This window comes from Dendrobium catenatum, unplaced genomic scaffold (genome assembly GCF_001605985.2).
Source record: "Dendrobium catenatum unplaced genomic scaffold, ASM160598v2 original_scaffold_185271, whole genome shotgun sequence".
In the NCBI taxonomy this organism is placed as follows: Eukaryota; Viridiplantae; Streptophyta; class Magnoliopsida; order Asparagales; family Orchidaceae; genus Dendrobium; species Dendrobium catenatum.
The window spans coordinates 489901-506966 of record NW_021503689.1 but is presented as its reverse complement, the minus strand read 5'-3'; the positions used below and the strand labels follow the sequence as shown (position 1 = coordinate 506966).

The following is a 17066-nucleotide window of genomic DNA, read 5'->3' as shown; positions in this document are numbered from 1 at the left end:
AATTCTTTAATATGGTTTGCCCAAAATTCATATTTTTTAGGGGCCTATGTCAGATTATCATGACGAGTCATTTATTATCACCTCTAAGTTAAGGCAAGACCATACTAAATAACTTATTTGAGTCTTTTCAATCCAAGTCTAAGTGACTTTTTAGTGTCAAAGGACCCAACTATTCCGCCACACTAGGGAAGGTGAAAGTAATTCAAGGTTCTCTTCCTCACTAGGAGAGTGAAAAGGAGTTCAGGTTCTTTGCCTACTCTAGGAGGGAGTAAAAGGATTCAAGATACTCTATCTCACCGAGTTGGTGGAAAGATTTTGTAAGGACTTCTCCACCTTACTATGGGGGTAAAAGGAGAGACACTACTTTTAGTGCAATACCTGGGAAGGAGATTTCCGGTGAGTGGATATAGATCAAGTTAACCGAAACACTATAATTTTGGTGTGTTATTTCTATTTACTTTTTTCATTTAATTTCAAGATTATTCTGTGATTTGTTCTGTGGTTGAAATCTTTGATTTGTGTTATTTTAAAATTAGTTTTGCTTCTGCATAAATTGTTTGTTTTAAAATATTCAAAAAGATTTCAAAAAGATTTTCTTTTTACTTAAGAAAAATTTAAATAACCAATTCACCCCTCTCTTGGCTAGCCTTGAGCTAGTTCATAAAGGTTTAACAACCCTCACGAACTTACATATATCCATTGAGGTGAAGAAGGGATGATGATTATTCACTTAGAGGAGATATTTTATATAACAAAAATTAAATAGGTTATTGTCTGGTTAAATTTGAATTTTTCAGTTCAACCCAAACCTAAATGAATATTAAATAGGTTAATATTTTAGAACCAACCAAAACAATTCTTTATTATGGTTTGCCCAAAATTCATATTTTTTAAGGGCCCATGTTAGATTATCATGACGAGTCATTTATTAAAACCTCTAAGTTAAGGCAAGACCATACTAAATAACTTATTTGAGACTTTTCAATCCAAGTCTAAGTGACTTTACCGGATCAATCTTCATAGGGCTAAACATATTAAAGCATGCACAAGTTTTTTAGGACCTATATAGGACATAGGCTTTGTACATGTATGAGTTTGCTTTATTTAAGAAAAAAATATGATTATGAGCATTGTGTAGATTGAATTTATTTGATAGGTATATTGATAGGGAATTATAGTAGTTAAATAGGTTAGTAGTTACATAATTATAATAAGTAATTTGAGTTTTGTTAAGCTTAATAAATAGTTAAATGAGTCTTTGTAAGTCATTAAAAGCTCCTCTATGGGAGTATTAAGGTATGCTTGAGTAATGAACTAACCCCCCCATGCTTTGGAATTCTAGCCTTTTTGTGGTGCTCCTAATGAACTCAAATTATTGTTTATCATAATTCTAGCTATAAAATTATGCTCTCTTTGAACCTTACTTCTTTTGGGTGCTTGTCACCATCTCCTTTCTCCAGCTTGTCAATATATGTCCTCATTAACATCTAGCTTTGACTCATAGAGTTTCCATATTAAGAAAATGAAAGAAAAAAATGAATCCATATCTCTACGTCCCTTATCAGTCTCCCTCCTGATCCCCATCATATGATCCACTTTCACTTTTTAGGCAATCCAAAATTCTCCACCAAACTCACTCCTCCTCAAATTCCTTTCAAATCTCTTCATGTCCAAGCTACATCACCAAATCTATTTTTTTCCATATATCTTTGCTCATACAATCACAAAGTTGGCCTCATCCTTCTCGATCCAAGATTTCGCTGCTTGACACCCTTCAATATATTATAACTTTTAAGTCACATGGATTCATCTAGTTTCAACCAAACCCCATCATATGATCAAATTTTACTTTCTAAGCAATCCAAAGATCTCCACCAAACCCATACCTACAATTCCTTTCAAATCTCTTTCTATCCAAGTTACATCACTAAATCTGCATTTGTCCATATTTCTCTGCTCATGCAATCACAAAATTTGCCTTAGTCTTCTTCTTCCAAGCTTTTGTTGCTTGACACCCTTCAATATATTTCAACTTTTAAGTTGCATAGACTCATCTTGTTTTACTAGATCTCATGTGCTAACTATTTTATAACCAAATTAGCCCGATGCAAGCCTTGCTTGTGTTATAGTCCTGCGTAGTGTATATGATTTTTGAAAATGAATACATATATATATATATATATATATATTGATATCTTAAATTATAGAATATGTTGTACTGTTTATTATTGATAGATGATATTAGATACTTCTGTTTTTTGTTTATTCAAAGGATGAATGAATAATTATTTCAATTTAGATTCTGAGACATCACAACTTGAGTTTCCACCCATCAAAGACTATCGCCTCATTTGCCAAGATCTTTAGTCACCAACTATTATCTTGTTAGGTTTATCTATTCAAGCTTGTCAAACCTCATACTTAATAAAGAATATAACATTGATTAAAAATCTTATGTCACCACCCAACTACAATATGTACTTTAAGTTGTATTAAACTTAATATATAGGCAAATGAATCTTTTTTAAAATCTTTAAATAATCATCTTTGAGAGTAATAGGATATGAACGAGGAATGAAAAAAACCTCCTTAACTTCGAATTCTCCCCTTCCCCCTTCTTAACCTTGCATTTTTTTTTTGAAGTTGCTAGCAAACTAGTATCTTTGCTTATCATGATCTCAACAATAGGTTCATAACATTCTTACTCATTAGTGTTAATTTGGTTATAGTTCTTGTTTGTATATGCTTAACTAGGTGTGTGATTCTTAGTATCAAAATTATTCTTTTCTCTACAATGAATACTTATTGTGCTAAGCACATTTTGCTCTCATATTGTTGGGATGACTTGCTTAAGCTCATAAATAAATTAAAAAATGACTTTTCACCATGTACTTATATATTTTGGATTTTTCTTGATGTACAGAATTATTTTCTTATCTAATATTTTCATTGAAATGCCTTTTTTTTCAACAAATTCTTGCATTACATATATCTTTTTATAAATTTTCATCTATTATAGTGAGTTCAATTTTTACTAATTTAAGTTTCGAACAATCACTCCAATCTATAAGAACTTAGCCAACCTACTCATTTATTGGAATGGGGACTTTACAAGCTTTGTACCTTGGGTTACAACCAAACTAAGCCAACCCCGAGCAAATTTGATGTTGTGGTGCTTGTTTCAACTCAACACATTTACTTTGCCAACCAACCCACAATAAATTGTGCCTCCAATCATATGCACCAACACAACATTAAAGATATTAAAATGCAATATAGGTTATACACTGCACCTGAGCTTGTTAATGACTGAGCACATTCAACATATAAAAAAGCTCTTTTTTGGTTTGATATTTTGTTAATATGAATAACAAATATACATTAATTGTTTGATGAATCATCTTTAATTATGAAAATACTTATATGATTATTAATCTTAATCTTCCAAAAAAAATTGGATGACGGATTGTCTTTCTTAAAATCAAACTAATTTTGAAAAACATAATATTAATATTATGTTCCTTAAAATCATTTTGAGAACATAATAATAACATACAAAGCTTTCTCATTGATCATGTGCTTTGTTAGGGTTAGGGTTTTCTTTTTTGTGGTAGTGTCTTATTTTTTCTCTCTAACATTCCCCTCATCTCCCATCTTCTAATTAATCATGCACCCCTTTGGAGCCTAAGAACCCAAGATCTTTTTTGACCTATTCATGGATCCAAGTAAGTCTTCGCCCCTTGATGACTTCCTTTTGAGGCAACATCCTATGCCAACGATGAATAAAAATGTTTGCTTACCACTCATGTCCCCCCAAATCAATAGTTTCTTCCTCAACTGCTTTCTATATGAAGATGATAAGGTTTCTTTCTCAAATGATGAGGTTGAGAAAGGCGCTAAACTCGGGAGCCGTGTTTTGATAGGATATGCATTTAGTAAACCACCTTTCAATGGTAATATTCTAATTGTTGTAAATATTCTATGTAAAATTAAAAGTATGTTTGGCTTTCTATCCTTATTGGATTATTTTTTTCCTTTTCAACTTTACTTTTGTTAAGGATATAATAATGTTATAAATGGGGTTTTTTTCGTGGGTGGGGGAGGGGGAGGTTCATCAGCAGCCAACCCTTCCCTAACTTTATTTAAGACAAGGAGAATTTCAAAGACATTCCAAAATTAGTGAAATTCTTAAATCCCCCCTTTTATTTGTTAGAAAAGGGTCTTTAAAAAATTATAAGTAAGATTAGAATTCCCCTTACCATTGAACCCCTCCCAACCAAAAGATTAGGCGAACCTTTGTTAAATTTAACATTCAATTTTCTATTATCTCAGTTTTAATTAATATGGTTATAATCACGTTCAAGGGGAAAGATATTGTGCTATGAGTCAATTATGAATGAAAACTTTCCCTCTATTCTGCATATAACATTTTTTCCACGATAAATCCAATCGCCCAAAATTCTACGACCCATAGTCCACACTTCACAACTAACTAGCCTTTACACTACTTTATATTCCCCTTTAGTATGGAAGAAGTGAAAACATATAAAAATTTCTTGTCCGTGGAGGTTAGAAATATTATTGTGCAATCTCTTTCAACACCATTATATCTACTCCCCTTCTTACCACCCTAAACCATAATAATTCTATCTAAAACAACCCTCAATGGCTCAAGACTTGAACACTTTTGCTACCACATACTGTGAAATCCCTTAAGTAAAAAGAAGCTAAACTCTTAAAAATCAAGGTGCCTTTTGATGTAATGTTTGAAATTTCTTTAAGAAACTCCATAGTTAAGCGTGTTTATCCTGGAGAAATTCTGGGATGGGTGACATCCTTGGAAGTTACACCAATAGGATAAAATTATGAGAGGTCTTTAGGATAAAGCAGACAATATCTTGATAGTTAAGAGCTTGAACTGTTACAAATGATATCAGAGCAATACACCAGCCAGAAGATATGTATTAATTGCCATACAATATAAAGTGTTATGCCATGGGATCCACCTCTTGAACCCTATATGAGATAAAGTGCTACGTGGAGAGAGTCCCCACTTGAACTTGTGGGGTTCAACTCTATAATCGTATCTACCTGGTGGATGATTATGGGATAAAGGTGATGACGACGATGTTAGTTACTGAAGTGGGGGATATTTTAAAATCCCTTAAGTAAAAAGAAGTTAAACTCTTAAACATCAAGACACCTTTTGGTGTAAGGATAAGAATTTCATTAAGAAACTTTGCACTTAAGTTTGCTCATCTTGCAGAAATCTTGGGATGGATGACATCCTGGGAAGTTACACCATTAGAACAAAACTATGAGGCCCTTAGGTCAAAGCGGACAATACCTTGATAGTTAAGAATTTGAGCTATTATATATACAAATATTTTATTCTCTGCTTCTCTCATTTCACACCCCTTTATGATTAGGAGCAACCTTGAAGCTACTACTTTCGCATCCACCACTTCCTCTTCCCTATCGAGCCTACTTAAATTCCCAAAGCATTAGACCCATATCTCCATTGCCTTCCCTTTGGAAGGTCATTCTCATCAAACTACTTTGCCCTATACTTCAAAAAGCAAGAAAATAGAATAAAAGGGGAGCACCCCCTTCAATCACTCAACAATTTAATTATGCCTTTCCCCAACATCAATGATTGGAATGTTAGTGGCTTAGATGGTGATATATATATTGCTAATTATAGAAAATTAATTCATGGTAACCACATTTATCTTCTTTGTCTTTTTGAAATATAAGTGAACCATGGTGTTACTAATGACATTGCTAATGCAAGGAAATTTAAGATTTTGTATTGGAGGAAAGTTGTAATAATTTTCACACCTCCTCAATAGTTGTATATGGATCAGATTTAATGTTTCCTATATTTCCTTGATTATGTCAGCTGCTCATCCACAATTCTTAAATGTATACTTGGTCTTTTCTAACACCATCAAAATTTTGATTACTTTTATCTAAACTAATAATTGTGCAATGGAGATGAAGTTCATTTGACAAACAATTTTTGATATCTCACAATCTATAATAGAATTGTGGCTTATTTTAGGGGCTGTTTGGTTGCCTGAAAATGAATGCAGTGTAAAAGGAATGTGGTGTCAAATAAATACTTTGGAGTTGTTTGGATTAGTATAAAAGGAATGATTGACTTTACTTTTTTTTGTTTGGTTTGAAGTGAATGCAATATAAAATACAAAAAAGGTTGTGATAGGTGGCCAATGATCGGTGGTGGAGGGCGACGACGGGATGGAAGGGTAGGTGGAAAAAGGTGGTAGCAGCGATGTACAATCGACGATGGTGGCGGTCACTGATGGAGGGGGAGGCAACGAAAGGTGGAGGCGACCTTCAGTGGAAGGGGGGCGGCGACATTCAACGGAAGGGGGCGACAGCTGGTGGTGGTGGTGGCAGACGACCGTGGTGGCAACCGACGGTGGCGAGCGGTGGTCAAAAATTGGTGACAATAGTGGTGCATTAACAATGTATTTGAAAATCACCCAAATATGAGGAATTTTCAAATACATCCAAAATGCACTAACTGGTCTATTTGAAATACACTCCTTATACACCTTGCATTCCTTTTACTTCAAATCAAACACCAATATTTTCAAAACCCTTGCATTTGGAATAACTTATACAATCTCCTAGAAAGTCACTACTTCAAAAAGCAAGAAAATAGAATAAAAGGGGAGCACCCCATTCCATCACTCAATAATTTCTGTCTTTCCCCAACATCAATGATTGGAATGTTAGGGGCTTACATGGTGATATCTATATTGTTAATTATAGAAAATTAATTCATGGTCACCTCATTGATCTTCTTTGTCTTCTTGAAATAAAAGTGAACCAAGGTGTTACTAATGGCGTTGCTAATTCAAGGAAATTTAAGATTTTGTATTGGAGGAAAGTTGCAATAATTTCACACCTCCTCAATAGTGGTATATGGATCAAATTTAATGTTTCCTATATTTCCTTGATTATGTCAGCTGCTCATCCACAATTCTTAAATGTATACTTGGTCTTTTATAACACCATCAAAATTTTGACTACTTTTATCTAAACTAATAATAGTGCAAGGGAAATGAAATTCATTTGACAAACAATTTTTGATATCTCACAATCTACAATAGAATTGTGGCTTATTTTAGGGGCTGTTTGGTTGCTTTAAAAAGAATGCAGTGTAAAAAGAATGTGGTGTCAAATAAATACTTTGAAGTTGTTTGAATTAGTGTAAAAGGAATGTATGACTTTACTTTTTTTTGTTTAGTTTGAAGTGAATGCAATGTAAAGTAAAAAAAAGGTTATGACAGGTGGCCGATGACCGGTTGTGGAGGGCGATGACGGGAGGGAAGGGTAAGTGGCAAAAGGTGGTAGCAGCAATGTATGACCGGCGATAGAGGCGGTCACCAATGGAGGGGAGGCAACGAAACGTGGCAACTGCCTTCAGTGGAAGGGGGGCGATGACTGGTGGTAGTGGTGGCAACCGACAGCGGCGAGCGGTGGTCAAAAAGTGGTGACAATGGCGGTGCATTAACAATGTAGTTGAAAATCACTCAAATCTGAGGAATTTTTAAAAAAACACCCAAAATCCACTGACTGATCTATTTGGAATACACTCCTTTTACACCTTGTATTCCTTTTACTTCAAATCAAATATCAATATTTTCAAAATCCTTACATTTGGAATACCTTATACAATCTCCTAGAAAGTCACTATCTTACCTTCAGAAAATAGTAGCCTTAATCTTTCCTCTTTTAACACTCTACATTCCTTATTCAAATCTAAACTCACTTGGAGGTTATATAATACTGACTCTTTTCTTTATGAATGATGTTCTAATTCTTATGCTTCAACAAATGAAATTATATAACTTTTTTTTTTATTTTTTGAAAATCTTTATAAAGGTTCTTGAAAAATTAGATGCTATCTTTCCTTCAATATTCCCAGTAAACTGTTCTTTTAGACCCTTAGCGAAATGGAACAACCTTCATTGAAAATTCTGGAAATCATATGTGGTTTGAGTGGTTTGATTACAATATGGATGCCAGTGTTGGTGAGTTTATTACATATAAGCATTGTTGCTTAAACTATGCTAATAATTCTTGTACACAACAACACTAATATTCAGCAGACTTCCTGCACTATTTACTATTGCATGGATAAGAAATTCTTTTCCAATAATAACTTTAAAATATTCCTTCTCTCTCAAACTTCTACAATGGATTGGAAGAAGCTCGTTTGGTTTTAGGCTTTTCAATTAACTATACTTTTTTGGTTTGAAAAATTATTATTAGTAGGATTAAAACTAAAGACAATCTATTATGCTGCCTTTCTGGACGAAAATTGTGTAGTTCTTCCTTGATACTTTAGATTACTTTGTAATCTTTATGATTGTTGATGTGCTCAATTTTATATGGTATACGGCCTCTCTTTAGTTGATTACTTATACTACATCGTCTATTTACTGCTATGTTATATCTGCTTTATTGGGTTGATTGGCTTCTTTAAACTATTTCTGGCATTCTGTGGTGGCTGAGGACATTCTATAATATTGGTACATAAATATTATCACATTTGGATGCAATTTTTTTTGATTTATTGGAATTGAGGTGTAGTACTTGCGGCTGTTTCAGCTGGAATTGCTACATTTCTACACTTTTTTGCTTGCTCGTATTCTTATGGTTTTTTAACGGCGTTATGATGAGACAACTGTATTATTTATAATTCAACCAAGCAGCCCATAATCCCAATATGCTCGTTTCAGTTTCAACTTGCCTACCACTTAGCTGCCTTGGATGACCCCTGTTCAGCAGCACGTATTTGGGTCATGCACCTAAACCCTAAACTACATAACTTTGCCAAAGTTGGCTATTCCCTTTCCTTATTAGCATAAATACGAAATCACATAATCCTTTTATGAAATAGTCATCATAAACCATTAATAATTTTACAAATACAAACGCCTGTCATGTCAAGGGCGTTAGTCTAAAAAAGTGTTTCAAACAATTTCTTAAAAATAAAATTTAAAACATTCAATCAGCTGGAAAACAATAACAGTTTCCCTCCACTGGCTTGAATATTTCAAAACTAAAAACTCGGATCAGATAATCGGTTCTATAGTTTAGCGGGAAATAAAACACCCCTTGTATTAGTTAGTATAAGCGGGTTGATTCAACACCGCGACATTCTCATTTATGCTTTAATAAACATAACATCTCAAATATTTTATAGGAAGGTTTAAATATTCGGAAATCTTCAAAGCTTGACAACCTTTAGCACCGTTCCTTTCCAATGAGCTAAATTCATTCTTTTAAGTATGGATTACTCAAAGCCGATAGCTGATGATGAATCAGCGACTTGACCTGTCTGCAGTGGCTAGTCCGAATTGGAATCTGATAACAGTTGCTGAGCATCTTTGGGTTCTGCATCAGTAATGGATGGTGTGATATTGTGACCCGATCCTTTCCTTCTACGATTACTCAGATTTCTTGCTGCATCTGTACCATCATCTTCCTGAGAAAAGTAGGTTATTGCAGCAGCAAAATTATTTGAAACAACACTATCAAAATGCATGAAAACATCGCCTAATTACTAAACAATAACTACTAGCATTGGATGCATCTAAACAGGATATACTTCAAAAATATAGGTTGAGTATTTTGGGAGAACAAAAACCCAAGAAAAAAAAATCCAGCATATTATATAGGTCACTTTATTTTCTATTCCTCAAGTAAATAGTTGCACTATGTTTCTCCAATTCTCGTCATTATTAGCCTTAGCCTAACAATTGGAGACCGGATTCATGAAACTCAATTTCCATCCGATCTAGTGCTGCATCAAGTGTTGATGTATTCTTTAACAAATTTTAGGTTTACCATTTTCCTTCCTAATAAACATTAATTGCTATTGGATTGTATTCGTTGTGGGCAATTACTCTTATATATATATATATATATATATAACCAATATGATAGAAGCAGGGGATTAACACAAAGTGCATAGCAAATTTTGGATGTGATTTTTCATGATATATATATAAACTCCAAATCCGTTGTTTTGCAAACTTGAGACTTTTCTTTATTAAATGTATTTGATTAAACTTAGGATGTATGTTTGACTTTGTGGGATTCAATTAAAGGAGAGGTGAATCAGGAGGATAAGTCTACTAAAGGTGAAGCTCAATGACCTACCTGAAAGTCAGAGTCTGAAAGCCCCCACAAGTAGAGCCTGTAAATAAATTTGATTGGTTTATATAATGCAGACAACTCAGCTCTCAAATCTAGTTATAATAATTTGGACATTGATACTCTTGTTTTGATTGATTTACATATATATACAAAAACATGTGTTGATTGTTTATCGGATTGCACATTAGAAAATGTATACTTTTCTTAGGTTTTTCTCTGCTTTTGCTTAGGGGTGACTAGAACTTTTAATGTGGTAGGCTCTTAGGATCTCTGTTTAAAATTGCGCAATAAGAGGCGCGCCTCTGCGCAATTTGACCCAAAACCGCCTCAAGGCTTACACAATTCCTCTCCTGCCAGAGGCGTACGCCTCACTTGGATTGAGGCGGGCCTCAGAGGCGCAATTGCGCAATTCTGGCTGAGGAGTACGCCTCAAATATATGCTCAAAACCGCTCAATACATGCTCAGTACCGCTCAGTATATGCTCAGTACCGCTCAATATATGCTCGGTATAGCTAGGTATTTGCTCGGTACTGCTAGGTACATGCTCGGTACCGCTTAGTATATGCTCGATACAACTAGGTATTTGCTCGGTACTGCTAGGTACATGCTCGGTACCGCTTAGTATATGCTCGATACAACTAGGTATTTGCTCGGTACTGCTAGGTACATGCTCGGTACCGCTCAGTACCGTTAGGTGCATGCTCAGTACTGCTAAGGAACATGCTCGGTACCACTCGGTGTCTTCCCATAAAAATAACTTACGAACTTCAAAAACAAATAGAACTTCAAAATTACTCTTACAATAAAATTTTGTTCCGGGGGCGCGCCCCCTTGGACCCCCGGCAGTCCGGCATATTATTCTATTCATCATCTTTAGTAATAGTTGTTAGTGTTAGTATATTTCTTCATGAGTGCATGTTTTGATTGGAAGACATTGGACTTTATAGGAGGAAGGGGTGAGAAGATTCCCTTGAAGACCCATTTAGTGATGGGATATGATTAGATTATATATGTTCTTTCTTAATTATACTTTGGGAGTTTTGATAGACTAATATTTTGTGGTTTTGTACTTTGGGACATGATTTTATTGCATCTATTTTCTTACTTTCCCCTAATTTTAATTGTCATTTAGATGTTTTTATTGTATGATAGAATCTTACTATTTTTTACTTGCTAAAACCCTTAAATTCTCATTTACGCAATTCTTCGTCGGTGAGGCTTACGCCTCACACCGCCTCGAGGCTTACGCCTCGCCTCACGGACCAAAAACGCCTCGAGGCTTATTTACGCAATTTTAAACCTTGGGATAACCAAAAGCTTGCTATTTGGAGAATATGATGGTGTCATCATGACGATTAATATCACAAAACTTGATTGTGGTACTGATAGTAGATGAGAATCTCAATTCATTGAGAGGACACTGAGAGGCTATGACATTGTGTGAGATGAAGTCGCAAGAGTGAAAGTATTCAGATCTTTGAGGAGAAGGGTCCTAACCTAAATAATACTATGCAAGAGTTATTGGGAGAAATATATGTTTGTATTAGCATCTAAGACATTTGAGGAAATCATAGACATGGTAAAAAAAATTAACTCAAGATGAGCAACATAGGTGCACAAGCACGTTTAAGGCTTGAGCAGTGTCAACGAGTGCGATCGAATGAATGTGTGGGCGGTGTAAGCTACGAGTAGCAATGCAAGTGCAGCCATGCTCACAAAGCAAGAAAGCAAGTAGGGTGGCAACATGACATAAGTAAAGGTCATTTTTATTTATAAAATAAAATAAAATAAGAAAATATGAGCCCACATAATGTGGGCTCATTGGAACCGATTATTAGTCAATTCATTAATATGAGAGAGGGAGACGGAGAGAGATAAGACCTAGAAAAAGAGGGGCCAAAGACAGAGCGGGTGAAATACAAGGAGCATGATACATGGAAAAATTAGAGAGTGAGGGCGACCAAGTGCAACAATTAGGAGAAGAAGAACGAGCAAGGCAATAAATGCATGAGTAACAGAAGTGCAAAAGCATGCAAGTGAATATGCAACAAGATGTTGCATTCAGGAGCTGCATAAAGGTTTGTGGCTTTGCGTGAGGATCAAATGATTGAGGTCGAGGGATTACTACTATGTTCAAGATTCAAATGAGAGATTTTGTTTATTAACAAAATTTCAAAAAAAAAAAAAGAGAAATATATAAATTTCTTCTCCTATTTCTTTGCAAACAAGGAAAGACATAAACATCAAATTAAATGACTTTTTTCCATCAACTGAGACCCACACTCACCAAGACTTTTTCTCACTTTTCTGCAGCCACCTCATGGATCGGGGAATACTTTATATAGGAGAAACTTGATAGCAATTTAACTTGTATCATGTTAATAACCATAGGTGAATAATTTGCTGATATTTCACCAAAAGGATTATAACGTGCAATTTTTAATAAATTATCAAGCAAGCTTAAATGGATAACATCCATCCATTCACTTAAAGAGGAGTGTGAAACGCTTGGGATAATTTCCATCAACTGAGACCCACACTCACCAAGACTTTTTCTCACTTTTCTGCAGCCACCTCATGGATCGGGGAATACTTTATATAGGAGAAACTTGATAGCAATTTAACTTGTATCATGTTAATAACCATAGGTGAATAATTTGCTGATATTTCACCAAAAGGATTATAACGTGCAATTTTTAATAAATTATCAAGCAAGCTTAAATGGATAACATCCATCCATTCACTTAAAGAGGAGTGTGAAACGCTTGGGATAATTTCCATCAACTGAGACCCACACTCACCAAGACTTTTTCTCACTTTTCTGCAGCCACCTCATGGATCGGGGTGAGATCCTTGGGGCAACTCAAAAAATCATGTGACAACTGTAATTTATTATTCTCATATTTTATTTGTTTCCTATTAGCACTCCTAGGATTGTGTCGAATGAAATACTCAATCAAATCTCTCCATTTCTTATTATCTACTGTTAACCAAAAAACCAGGATTGCCGGAATTTTTAGAAAGAATAATTTACTAGTTAAAAATTTATTAACTTCCTGAAATTAAGATTAAAAATTTTTTCTTATTGGAATTTGTTTTGTATCATCCAAACTGAGGTTATATTGTTACTTGTATCATCTAGACTGGGTTATGTTGTTACTAGCTGTAAGCTGCCTAAGGGCCAGTTATATCACTAGTGCAGGCACAAATTAGTCAGCTGAGTAATGCAGAAAGAAAATATTAAACTTGGCCTTGAAGTATACAACAGAACACCAAAACAAAGTACCATGCATTTATGATTATAGCTTCATAAAGTTCTTGGTCAACATTAAGCTCACCACTTTAGTAGGCTGTGCTGGCAGAGTGTTCGACTGCATCCAAATGGTTCCAAATGATACGCAAGCTAACAAAATTAAAACTGGACCGATTCTGGGATCTCTCAGGTAATCACGGATGCCAATAATAACGCCATGAATACTAGTTTTTATTCCCTTGCCAGTGGAGAATATATTCTGGGCACTCTTTGAAACAAATGTAGTTGAATCCTCTGGAACAAGTGAAGGAGCTGCTCCAATCTGCATTTAAAAATATTAGTAAAAATTAATACGGAGAGCACAATGTAGTCAGAAATAAAAAGAGTAACGAGTTTTATTCATGAATAGCAAAGCCAACATAACTGAAGCTGTTGTACATTAAGGCAGGTTTAATTCACTTCATTCTTCTGCAAAAGATGTAGATCATAGCATATTGGAAACTACATATAGGTCTTGTAGAAGTACATTATAAAGTTTCATAATAAATGGCAGAAATAGTAATCCTTAGCCAAGGCAACCATCATTTTTTGAATTATATACATATTGCACTGAATTATCTATCCACCTATAGAATGATTGTTCAGCACAAACTAATAATGAATTGGTAGCTAAGGTTATACAAATGTAGCTAAATTATCCAGAAAAATGAACCAGAAAAAAAGAAAAAAAAGTTGAGTGATTGTACTGTCTAATTTCTCTAACCATGGTATATGTGGCAAATTATATAATTTGAAATAAGTATCAAGAATTCAAGATGATTGTATTTGATATATTGAATTGATCCTTATGTAGCTTCCCCCAGTGTCTCACTGTACATATCAAACAAATCAATGATATTGTTGCATACAAACTAATTACCTAACCAAGTCTAAAACATGCACTTCTAAAAACATGTTAAGCTTCTTAAAAATTCAGATATAGAGCTAATAAAGTAATTTTAATATGACAACAATATCATGAACAACAACCTCAAGGATCTAACACAAAACATGGCCCAACCAAAAGAAATAGAATCTTTTCCATTTTTATCTATTTAACAGTTGGAAAATGCGTTCCATAAAATCAACTTGCTGAAAATAATATGGAAATCAACAAAAAATAGAGACGAACTTGAAAGACTACTAAAAATTTGGCTTTTGAACAGATACAAATTGAAGCATAAAAAGAGAAAACGGTTAAGTTTAAGCTGCAATGTTCTCATTTTAATGTTTAGTGAGCCCAATCTGTTTCTAAAATTTCCATCAGCTGACACCAAAATATGCCAACTTAATAAATTAAACATGTGAAAAGTAGAAAAAAATCAGTAGATCAACATACAGTATCTCTTCCTCAAAAAACCTCAATAAGCACAAATCATAAATTGAGATATTATTTCCCCGTAATAGGTAAGACCACAAATTTATCCCTTATATTGCTTTATGTTGGACGATGAATTGAGCTTCTAAAAAACAATCCCGTATTATTGAAAGAACAAGTAAAACAGGTAGAAAGAGTTAGAGATTTATCCATCTTCCATCTATTAACTAAATTTGATATTAGACAATTTAGGCAAATATTAGGTTGATAATATTGTATGGATTCAAATATTAAGCAGCAAAAAAGTCATTGATATTTAAATAGAGCAAGACAATAATAGTAATATATAGATTGATGCGTGACAAAAATAAAAAAGATAATTTAAGGATGGTTATATTAGAGGAACAAATGGAGTGACACCTATTGGAAAATAAGGTGATTGAAAATAGACTTATGATAGCTTGAGCACGTTCAATGAAGGGTATAAAAAATACCCCTATTAGAAAAGTAGATAAAATTAGCGCCCAAGAATTATAAAGGAGAAGAGGTAGACTCATAGTTACATGGATAGAACTTGTTCAAAATGATTTGCAAAGACTAGGTTTAAATTCTCAAACATCACTCAAAAGGAAAAAAATGAAAATGAGGATTCATAAAGCATACTACAAATAATTGGCATAAAGCTAATAATGATGACAGTTTAGGCAAAACATCTAAAAACATTCAAATGAAAATATTCGATTAAATAATCTCAAATGTGGAATGTTCTTATCCATCACACGATAAAATTCACAACCCATGTGATTCTCCTTAATAATGCTAAGTAGGCGCCAGCAGGTCAGTGATTTTTATGTATAGTTACTACAAGTGCTCACTCAAAATTTTCAGAGTAAGAGCGACCATTAAAATTCAGAAAAAGAAAAGAGACCAACGAAGCTTGACATTACACCAGCCACTTACAAAATAAGGATGACTGGTATTCTTATCGCCATCCTCTACAATCCATGATAACCATTGAATGACCTGCCAAATATGAAATTTGTGAAGCTAGAAATGATGATATGGGAAAAGCAAATGAAGTATACTGACATAAATAGCACGGACAAACAGTCAACAACCTTCATAGAAATATCTAATCGAAAGGAAAGGTTTTTTTTTTTTTTTTTTTTATAGAAAAGTATGGTGACTATGATGATTGTTAATTACAGCAATGATTTGCTTCATTGACCGGATTAAAACTACCTACAAGTTCTAAGCTCTCTCCATGAGTTATATCACTGTCACTGACATGGATATAACATAATTTTCCACGGATAGAACACTTCAGCATATTCCCAGTTAGTACTAGTACATTATCCAAAACAAGGAATATGTACCTCTTGAGTATCCATTGAGCCATTATATATAGCAACTATCTGAGATGCAAGATTGGAATCCTCCCCATCAAATGCATTCCAAATATTGTTGGGCTTTCTCTTAGTCCTTGCTTCATCCTCAGACGAATTTCTTTTGTAACGGACAATAAATAGCCGAGGCATATTGTTAGAATCATAATCACTGGGCCCGCATGTTTCATAGATGTTCTCAAGTTTATGCAGATAAAACAAACAATAAACCTGCAACAACATTCGCAAACTTTTAATAAATTCCATTCTAGGTAATAAGCTTAAAAAAGGTAGTTCCATGCCTCTACGGCAAGTCCATAAATGCCTAACTGAAACAAGAAAAATTAACATGAACTGAATAAAATCTTAAGCATCCCACCGCTATGCAAAATGTTTATAGCAAGCATGAAATGAAGCAGTTTCAGTTTTGGGTAAACAATAAATCACTCTGTTCAAAGTTACTATGATCACATGTAACATAAAAAGGTATTATTGTCACACATGAAAATACTAGAAGCTAAGAAAGAGAAACATGGAGGCCAGATAACACCCCTATAATCGCCAAATATATAGGATGCTGATTCCTGGAAATCAGTGCACTTCCACACAGTGCAAGATGTCGCTAGAAGCAACCAAAATAGTTCAAGCATTCTTCATCTTATGTTTCAGTATCTTGAGATGATAACCATGCAAAATATTTTGAAATAAAGAAAAAATAACAGATTGGATTGCAGTTTGATCAATAAAGTAGAGAGAATTACCAACAGACCTGCACTTACAGAGAATTTTACAAGGATGCAAGAAACTGGAAAGAAAGAGCAAAAGCATTGCTCAAACAGACACAGTGGAGGACAAAGGAGATAGGATGTG

General features: G+C 34.2%; 1 protein-coding gene across 1 annotated transcript in view; it reads right to left on the bottom strand.

Moving 5' to 3' along the window:
• Nucleotides 1-9090: 9090 nt before the first annotated feature.
• Nucleotides 9091-17066, bottom strand: part of LOC110108617 — an 89715-nt gene continuing 81739 nt past the window's right edge. The window contains exons 15-18 of the mRNA XM_020839327.2: nucleotides 16188-16427; nucleotides 15772-15834; nucleotides 13540-13776; nucleotides 9091-9526 (exon numbers count right to left, since the gene is read on the bottom strand). Coding sequence (XP_020694986.2) covers nucleotides 9389-9526; nucleotides 13540-13776; nucleotides 15772-15834; nucleotides 16188-16427 — 678 coding nt within the window. The 3' untranslated portion in view covers nucleotides 9091-9388. The remainder of the gene's footprint in view (nucleotides 9527-13539; nucleotides 13777-15771; nucleotides 15835-16187; nucleotides 16428-17066) is intronic.